The sequence below is a fragment of the Tiliqua scincoides genome, chromosome 1 (genome assembly GCF_035046505.1).
Source record: "Tiliqua scincoides isolate rTilSci1 chromosome 1, rTilSci1.hap2, whole genome shotgun sequence".
Taxonomy (NCBI): domain Eukaryota; kingdom Metazoa; phylum Chordata; class Lepidosauria; order Squamata; family Scincidae; genus Tiliqua; species Tiliqua scincoides.
In genome coordinates this window covers 229,122,012-229,132,101 of record NC_089821.1, presented here as the reverse complement: position 1 = coordinate 229,132,101, position 10,090 = coordinate 229,122,012, and the positions used below count along the sequence as shown (strand labels likewise).

General features: G+C 45.3%; 1 protein-coding gene across 1 annotated transcript; it reads left to right on the top strand.

Moving 5' to 3' along the window:
• The first annotated feature begins 219 nt into the window (after positions 1 to 219).
• Positions 220 to 6,332, top strand: IRF2BP2 (interferon regulatory factor 2 binding protein 2). The gene is made up of 2 exons (XM_066616955.1): positions 220 to 1,613; positions 2,678 to 6,332. Exons 1-2 carry the CDS (start codon positions 638 to 640, stop codon positions 3,382 to 3,384), a joined length of 1,683 nt encoding a protein of 560 aa, XP_066473052.1. The 5' UTR covers positions 220 to 637; the 3' UTR covers positions 3,385 to 6,332.
• The last annotated feature ends 3,758 nt before the right edge of the window (positions 6,333 to 10,090 follow it).

Below are 10,090 nucleotides of genomic sequence, written 5' to 3'. Positions count from 1 at the left end.
GAGGCGGCAGGGCACCCAGGAAGGCCCCAGCAGCTCCCCGCATTTGCCTCCATTCACAGGCGAGAGGCCAGCCGCTCCGCGCTCCGCTCCCCGCCCCTCCCCCCGGCGTGCTGACTAGGAGCGAGCGGGTTATTCTTGCAGCTCTTGTTGTCTTGGCAGAAGTTCAATGAACAGCAGGAGGGAGGGAGGGAGCGGAGTACGCAGGCGCTCCTGGGCACTGTCGAAGAATCGAGTCACTGGAGCAGAGCGCACAGGCGGCGGCGGCAGCTTTTGGAGTCCCCGCCCCAGCGCGAGTGTCTGGGCGGCCGACGGGCAGCGCTGTAGTAGCAGCGAGAGCGCGGTGCGGGCAGAGCGAGCAGCGCTGTGCGGGGGCCGGTGTGCTTCGGGCGAGGATGAGCCTCTGCGCGCCCCTTTGAGCGAGCCACTGCCGGACTGACCCGGGCAGCCTGCGCGAGGAAGGCTGCGGTGCTTTCCGCCCCCTCGCCTGGGAGCCGCTGCGCCCGCCTGCAGGAGGAGGCGGCGGTCGGCACCAGAGCCTGCTGCAGCGCGCCGAGCCTCCCCGGCGGCTGGAGGAGCAGCGGTGGGAAGCGGCGGCAGCGGAAGGGGTCGAGCGCTGCCCCCGGACCTCCAGCGGGACATGTCGTCGGCGGCCGTGGCGGTGGCGGCCGCCTCCCGCCGGCAGTCGTGCTACCTGTGCGACCTGCCCCGCATGCCGTGGGCCATGATCTGGGACTTCACCGAGCCCGTGTGCAGGGGCTGCGTCAACTACGAAGGCGCCGACCGCGTGGAGTTCGTCATCGACACGGCCCGGCAGCTCAAGCGGGCGCATAGCTTCCAGGAGGGCCGGGCGCCGCCGCCGCCGCCCCACGCCAAGCAGCCGCCGCAGCTCAGCGCCAAGGATCTGCACGCCGCGGCCGAGGCCGCCTCCCGGGGCGCGCCGCCGCCCCATGAGCGCTACTCGCTGGCGCCCGCCGCCGCCTCCGAGCGCCCGCCGCCGCGCCTGGGGCCTGAGTACGGCGGCGGCAGGCAGGTGAACGGCATCCTGGTGCCCAACGGCTTCTCCAAGCCCGAGGAGCCGCCCGAGCTGAACCGCCAGAGCCCCAACCCGCGCCGGACGCACACGCTGGTGCCCCTCATGAACGGAGCCTCCCTGCCGGCCGCCATCAGCATCAACAGCCGGGCGGCGGCGGCTTCGCTGGCCGCCATCTCCGGCGCGCCGGCGCCGCTGCAGGTGTCGGTCTCGCAGGCGCAGCAGAGCCAGCAGCAGCCGCCGCCCGGCGAGGCGGGGGGGCACAAGCGGCCCGGCTCGGTGTCGTCCTCCTCGAGCGGCGGCGGCGCGAGCGACCCGGAGGGCAAGGACAAGGGCGGGCAGCCGCAGCAGGCGCGGGGCTCGGCGGAGAACCTGGAGCAGCTGGGCGCGGAGGGCAAGAGCCGGGCGGCGGCGGGAGTGGAGCAGGAGTGGCTGGGCAAGCCCAAGACGGTGCGCGACACGCTGCTGGCCCTGCAGCACGGCGGCCACGCGGTGCCCTACGAGAGCAAGTTCAAGAAGGAGCCCGGCATGGCGGGCGGGAGGCTGCTGGGCTACGAGAGCAACGGGGCCGTCGCCAAGTCAGGTGAGTGAGGGCCCAGGCCGTTCCTGTCTGCTCGGAAGGAAGTCCCATTAGAGTCAGTGGGGCTTACTCCCAGGAAAGTGGAGAGGATTGCAGCCTGAGTGAATGGTGCTGAGCAGTGGCATAGCTAGAGGGGGTGCAAAGCCCTAAGTTTTGCAGGGAGCCTCACTGCAGCGTGAAAAGGCCCCCCCTCCCCTGGGGGGAGCAGAACGGAAGCTTCCTGCTGAACTTAGGGCTTTGTACCCCCTCCAGCTATGCCACTGGCGCTGGGGAAGGGCGTGCTGCACACACTAGGATGGGAAGCGCCTCCCTTCCCACCCCCCTTGTGGAAAACTAAACCAGGGTCGCCATTTCGTTCTGACTTCCTGGTGTCTGAAAGCAGCCCTGCTCCTGAGGCGGTGGGCAGCATGTTTGGTGTGCTGAAGCAGCAGTGTGAAGAGAGATGAGTCAGGGCGCTTGCTGATAGACACCGACAGAGGGTTTCCCCTCCCTAGCCACGTTCTTGTGCAAGGGGAGCTGAAGCATGCAAGGCTGTTATGAGCAGCAGCAGCAGGCATTTTGCTGAGCAGTAGAGCCAGGCGCCATATGTTCGCCACTCTCTAGCTTTTGCTATGCCAAGGGACAAGGTGCAGGAGTTCCTTGGACTAGCAGGATAGTACCGTGTATTCCTTCAACAACAAGGGAAGCAGGAATAGCACAGTACTTGGTTGTAGGCTGCCTTCCACTTGACTGCATTTGGAATGAGTGGAGGATTACAAACATGCACTTGGCTTATGTCCAGTGTGGGAGTGTGGTACAGTGTAGACATATTTGAATGCTGCATGTACTGTAGTGTAAGTGCGGGCACAAGCACGTTCACCTGCCTTTGAGCTGCCAATCCACATCCCTGGGTGAGCCGAAGTTACTTGATTTTAAACCAGTTTCATGCATTTGAATTCAATGAGTAAATTGGCTTAAGTCCAACTGCTTGCCATGACTGGGCAGTGTCGTGACCTACCCATCTGCACACGTAATTGGAGCTCTAGGTCTACAACATCATCTCCTCTTCAATTCCTGTTTCTTTGTAGGGGCACGGGCTGCGAGGAAGAGGAAGCCTTCTCCTGAACCAGAAAGTGAAGCTGGACCTCCTAAAATCAATGGAGAGGCACAATCATGGTTGCCAACCTCATCAGAAGCAATGAAAATATCCATGGCGGCTCCAACTTTCATGTCCCCACCACCACCAACTGCTTCACCTCATTCCAATCGGACCACACCACCTGAGGCAGTCCAGAATGGTCAGTCCCCTATGGCCGCACTCATTTTAGTTGCAGACAATGCTGGGGGCAACCATGCCTCTAAAGATGCCAACCAAGTTCACTCCACTACCAGGAGGAATAGCAGCAGCCCGCCCTCGCCATCCCCTATGAACCAAAGAAGGCTGGGCAGGGAGGTGCCAAGTCAAGGGGCAAACAACGGAGGAATGGAGCCAGTGCACCCAGCCAGCCTCCCAGACTCCTCTCTGGCAGCCAGCGTCCCCTTGTGCTGCACTCTTTGTCATGAGCGCTTGGAAGACACCCACTTCGTGCAGTGTCCCTCTGTCCCTTCTCACAAGTTTTGCTTCCCTTGTTCCAGACAGAGCATCAAACAGCAAGGAGCTAGTGGTGAGGTGTATTGTCCCAGTGGGGAGAAGTGCCCTCTGGTGGGTTCCAATGTCCCTTGGGCCTTCATGCAGGGTGAGATTGCAACCATTCTTGCAGGAGATGTGAAAGTGAAAAAAGAGAGAGACTCGTGACTTTTTCAGTTTCTCAGTGCAACATCACCTTCAACTAAAACTGCTTGAATTGTGTATATATCTATAAATACCTATAAATATCTATATATATTATATATATATATTATATATATATATATATATCTCCAAGACAAGGGAAATGTAGACTTCATAAAACATGGCTGTATAATTTTGATTTCTTTTTTGAATACATTGTGTTTCTATATTTTTTGAAGACAAAAGGTATGTACTTATAAAAGCATTTCCTTTTTTGTTATAGCAACTATTTGTTGTGCTTCCTTGGTGACAGTTACTGTTCAGTGTAGGCTGTGACTTGCGCTGCTTTTTTTAGAGAGCACTTGGCAAACCAGAAATGCTTCTAGCTGTATTTGTATGCACTTGTTTTTTTTTTCTTTTTTTAAAAAATGCCAAATACATCTTCTGACATTGTAAAGATCGCCTTACTGTCTGTGATTCCTTATTTTTTTGCCCTTACTCAGTCAAGCTGGAGGCATGCAGGTTTTAGGTATAATATGGGTTAAAGTGTTCCTAGGATTAAAGCAGGATTGCTACTTAGTCCAGCCCAACGACAGGTGAGAGCACAAGGGATTTCACTGGGAAACAGTTCCCTTGTTGTAGCCACAAAAATGGCCTGATTCTTAGAGCAGTTTGTTGCTAGAAGGAAGTTGTCTTCAGAACGTTATGCTAAGTGAGGCGCTGTTGCATTAGGGATTTGGAAGTTTGTTTTTTTCTTAAAGGCAGAGCTGACCACAGTTCAAGCGGATGGTTGCAAGATTGCAAAACTGCATTTATTCATTGATTACATAATGTTCCTGCAGAATTTTTGTGATAAGTTTAATAATTGTGTAACTGTGCATTGGTGCAGACAGAATAGCACTGCCATCATTTTAACAAATCCATACCTTTTCAGAGCCACTCATCATTGCCACTTCCTATTAGTGTGGAGAAGTCTGAGGAAGGGTTTGTTTGTTTGTTTTTTTAAATATAGTGCAGGTGGACTTCAGTCTTATCACTTAACTATGGTACTGTTGCTATTGTTATTATTGCTGACATCATGTTACTAGGTAGTGGCAGATAACAGTGTGGTAATGACAACAGGGTGAGGCTTTGCCTGGTTTGTCTATGTTGGCTGTGTAAAGATGAATAGAAATTTCTGCCTGAAATTTCATAATACGTATGTTGAAGAGAAAACATCTAATAATCATTTAAATGAAAGAAGCTGCAGTTTCACATAGGCTCACCTTGCCTTCTAGACGCCTTTCAATAATCCTTTTGTAAAATTACTATTTTGATCACACTTTTTTTGCATCAGACAGCAGATGTTTTAAACCAATAAATCATCAGTTACTAGAAATAGTTAAGCTGTACTGTAGTGTTTTTGTGCTGTTTCCAGTTGTGTTAGCAACACTGCTGTGCAACCCCTTGTGTTAAAGTGTTTATAATATGGTCACAAACAACTGTTTGAAGCAGAAAGGTGGTTATATGATCCCATCTCTGTAGCAAATGACACTATACCTTTTGATGTTGAGAGAATCTGTTCGACTAAGTTTAACAGTTTTGGATGCTGTTTGGTCAGATTGTTCTTATGTGTTGCTGTTCAGACTGCTATTTATTAATGCAGAATAGATTTTAGTAGGGTTTTGTTTTTTTTAAATGGTCATGACATTTGAAAATCCAAACTGCACATGCACAGTAACTTTTCTTTTGAAGTGTTTTTACGAAGCACACCCTCTAGCATTGTGTTCCATATTACAGGTCAGTGTAATATTAAATATCAAGATTTGCATGATAAACCAATTCAATACTCTTTAAAAATGATAGTCGTACATATAGTCCAGACTGGTGTCTTATGTAAACACATGTTTAGACAGTTTGAGAAAAAAAAAAACCCGCACATATATACAACTGTAAAGAATTTTTTTGGAACCACTATAGTTTGTGCAAATGTGTATTTAGGCACTTTATTAAAATTGGATTTTGAATGGATAGATGGTAACAAGTTCTTAAGCATCTTTTTGACATAATACCTCATGTATTATACCAATTTGTATCAAGAAGTTGCATTCTAGGTAAGGCAATATCCCTACTAAAAATGTTCCTGGAAAGTTAATTCTGATGTCTTGGCATGTAGTTCAGATTTAAGCTTATTGAGCTGAGGTGGGATGATTGTAACTTCTTTCTTGCTAATGTTATTCAGGCATGTCAAGGTTTTGAGACCCATTTGATCTGAATCTCCAACAAAAGCCCTTTTATTACACCGTCATCCTGAATAAGTTCGTACATATATTGTAGACCAGTGATGTATCACTGTATGGTCTTCAAGCAGTTTAAATATTGGGAAGTTTTGGCCCTGTCATTCTTCATGATGACAACTGGAGCACATTTGAATTCTCCACCTGTTCAGTCAACTCCTTCCAAACCAGTTCTGGTGATTGGTTCTAACATACATTATAAACACATAGTTCAGAAATGACATAAGCATGATATTTTGCATTTCTATAATTTCAATTGGGCCTGTTAGTTCATTTCTTGATGAGTTTATGACATCACCTCATTGGATCACTATATTTCATGATATGTTTCCTAGGCTACCAAGATTTTTGAAGTGCTTTAGCTGCAAGAATACTGCCATTAATTTCTGATAATAATGTAAACCTTTACTCTGTTGCAGCTAATGAAAACTTAATGATCATTTGTTTCAATGGAGTTGGGGTTGCATCCTTTTTTGAAGTTTTTAATGGTGATAAATTTGTATAGCAATAAAGCAAAATGTTGATTCAATGGAGAGTGAGATTTTCAAAATCTCACCTTCATTTTTAAATTACTTTATTGAAATATCACCTGCACTATGCTTTTGTTGTTTATAGTTGCTAAACTTACCACATTACTATTTTTACCTATTATTTTTTATCTTTTGCATTAAATAAAGTGAAATTAGGAGCTTTAAATACTTTCTCTGACTGTACTTTTTTTGTTAGCCTTTTTATTCTTAAAAATATATATTGCAGCTATTGAGGTATGCAGTAGCCAAATCAACAGGATTTTTTAAAAATTGTCATCTTTTAGACAGGAACACATAATTTAGGCAAAGTTCACAACGAATGCAAATTTAGGGAGTACTCTTTCTCAGAAAGGATGACTAATTCCCATGCCTTCTATTTTTCTGTTATGGTATACTGTCCAACAAGAGTTCTAGGCAAGTGGGGACAGAAAAATACAAGTAGAAAGATGAAAAGCTCTGCATGCCATACTCCCATTATGGCCTATAGAGACTTAAGGCCCAGTCCTATCCCAATTTTCCAGCACTGGTGCAGCTGCGATGCAGCCCCAAGCTAAAGGAAAAAATGTTCCCATACCTTAAGGAGGCATCTGTGACTGCCTCTCCACCACAGGGTGCAGTTCATGCCCCATCGGCACAGCTGCACTGGCACTGGAAATTGGATAGGATTGGGCCCTCAAGCTCCACACTTGATGAAGGCCACAATCCTATGCACACTTTCCTGGGAGTAAGTCCCATTGGACACAATGGGAATCTGTTTCTGAGTGAGCATGCATAGGATTGTGCTGGAAATTGCATTTAGGAAAACATTTATTTGGGAGGGCTCTTCCAATGACTTTTTATGGCAGCAGAGTAGAGGGTTATTTTCTTTGTACTTGGGCCAAATTCTTCTCACCTTACTACCAGGAAGAACAGACACAGTGTGCCAGTGACATGGGAGAGTCATTAAGGACAGGTTTTTCACTGTACATTACAGCTCTGAAAAAGTGCTTCTGGTTGGAGATGACAAATCGTATATGAATCATAAACAAGGCTGTGGCAAACAGCTACCCTGAGGTATGTGCAAGTGGGAAAAAGTTCATTTGAATTATGTTTAGGACTGGAGTGCTAAAATGGTTTTGTGGTGCCTTCCTCATTCATGTATTGTAGTGTGAGATGGAGAAACAAGAGCCTCTGCATAAAATGCAAGTTAGGAGTTCCCAGTTAAAATGTAGAGAAGCTGCTGTACTTGAAATTTTACTTGTCAAACTCAGTGATAGAAAATGATTGTGCGATTATGACACATTTGTTTTAACTTTATAATCCCTTCATTTTTTAAAAAGTAGAACATCATTTTAATGGGAATTTTGCTAGAGCAAGGAGTACTGAACAAAGCCTGGGAGAGGTTTGGGCATGTTTGCAAGTTGTTTCATACTGAAAGGTGCACTGTTAGGGTAGGGTAGTGAAAGGAGTTCAACTGACATTATTTACACAAACATAAACAGTTAGCCAACATGTTTTAAGCCAATCATTTAAGTGGAACTATCGGTTTAAATCCAATCTTTCTTGCATAACTGGTTTATGGATTGAGCTGAGAAGTTCCAGTTTGCAGTTACATGACAAATAGGATTTCTGCAACTGATGGACATTTTGCATGTCCGCAGTGCCTTCATACACACAATTGTCAGAATGTTTTAGAACAAATTTTAAATTGCCATGTAATGAGTTCAGTAGTGAAAGTATAACACAGATACAACATTGGTATTTAAGCACATGTTGCTCCTACTTATTTTCCAAACAGTTCTTTTTGCATATTTCCAGCTATGAGAACTAAAAACTTAAACTTATCCAATTTACACTGAAATAAGTTGATTTCAGTGGAACTGCTTGTATGCTTAAAATGGCATTGATGCATTTTAACATGAGGGAGCCTATAGAGCACTCAGTTAATTACATACGGCCAAAACGCTGACAACTTTTTGGTCATAGGATTTTAAAAGACAATAAAATATGGGGTTTCCAGTAAGTACCTATGGGGCACGCAGAACCAGTAAGGGAATTGAATGGGTTGTTGACTACTCTTATCCTAGTGGCCACTAAAGTAGGCCCTATTTGAAACAGCAAAATAAAGGAAGCCTCAGAGGAAAGTTTTATACCTATTAAATACCCATTGATTTTTTTTATTATGCTTCAGCTGTACATTGTAACTGAGTATATATAAACAAGTTCAGAAAAATGTTTATACCAACACTGCAAATCTACTATTATAGGCCTCTGGGCAAGTCAAAGTGTTTTGTAAAACTGTTACATATTTCTTATCCACCAGGTTGTAAATGAAATCTGCAGGCAGTTTATACAATACAGTACTTTTATTAGGCTGGTAGAGAGTAATAGGTTTCTCTTCCTGATTCTTGAGTGTAGACGTTGAATCATTCAGAAAATGTTCAATCGCATCTAGGCCACACAAAATCCTGAGTCACCCTCATTTGCTTGCCTTTGTTCAAGAAGTGCAGATTGAGGAGACACGCCTTTCCTCTGTCATAGACCAAGGTCAGGCTGTACTAACACATGACTGGAATACATATTTACCCATTTCATTACTCCAGACACTAGAGCTGGGACACATGAATTATTAACTCATTCACTGCCTTTAGCTTAAGCTGTAGTAATCAGAAGTTGTCAAATATTTTGCTATTAGCACAGTTAACTAATTACTCACATAGCACAATCCTGTGCGTATTTACTTGGAAGTAATTCCTATTATTATGCTCTTGGCTTGGATATTAAAAACATTCCTAGACATAGTTAAATCAAAACAATGCTACTGATGTTTTAATACTGTACAATAGGATGAACCCTTTTTTATTAAAACCCTCTTCCATTTTAGAAAAATCCGTATTGCAAGACTTCTCTAAAGCAGCTGCACTGTGGGGGGGGGATGACGACACCCATATGCAGTACAATATGAATTATTCCATGAGTTGTCTCCCACTTTTAAATATAATACTACTACTTATAGAATGCTGAAGATCTATTAAAGTTAAGTCCTGTCCAGTGGAAACCTACAGATGTTTACTTAGAAAGAAGTCCTACTGAATTCCACAAAACTTATTCCCAAGTACATGCATACGTGATTGCAGCTTTTATGAGAGGGTGATTTCATCAGCAATGGTGGTTTGGAGATTGTAGCACAATAACCCAATCCTAAAACAATTACTCCTACCAGTAAATCCTGTTCAGTTTAATGGAATTTACTCCCGCATAGTAGATTTAGGACTGGGGTGCAAACCACTGCAGGAATGTTTATTCCTGTACATCTATTCTTTTTTCTTACTACTGGGATATTGTGTTATTACAAGTCTAAAGTAAAACTATGAAGTGCATATTCTCTATTTGAAAATGGCAGTCGTTCCATTTTACATGTCTAATTACAAATTCTGCTTAGCTAGGGTTGTATGCATCTTTAGAAATATATTCTACTGAGATTTTAGGATTTAGACCCAATCTACACATCATGCAGAGTGAGGACATTAGCTGAGGCGGTGGAATTCTGGACTGTTTAGTCTTGCATTGCAGATGGGAATTCATATTTTAGAATGCTTCTCCATGCATATAGCAGATGAGTAAATTGGAAGAAATCTTTTGAGCAAAGTTCTCCCTCATTTGCTTTTGTGTGTATTTCCAAAGGGAACAGTTAAAACACATGACTCCCCAACTGCAGTCTGAACTAACAGTTCAGAATTCTACCACCTCACTCTCAGTAATATATAGGGTCTTGCTTCCAAATTACTGTAACGTGTTTAGGATCAGGTTGTTGGCTATTTCTATTGCTGCCTCCAAACTACAGCAGCCTACTTGGCCATCCAATGGATCTGTCTTGAGAAGACTATTCCACAGAAGAGTCACCACTGCCAAAAATGCATTTTCATCTCATCACACCAGGAAGGG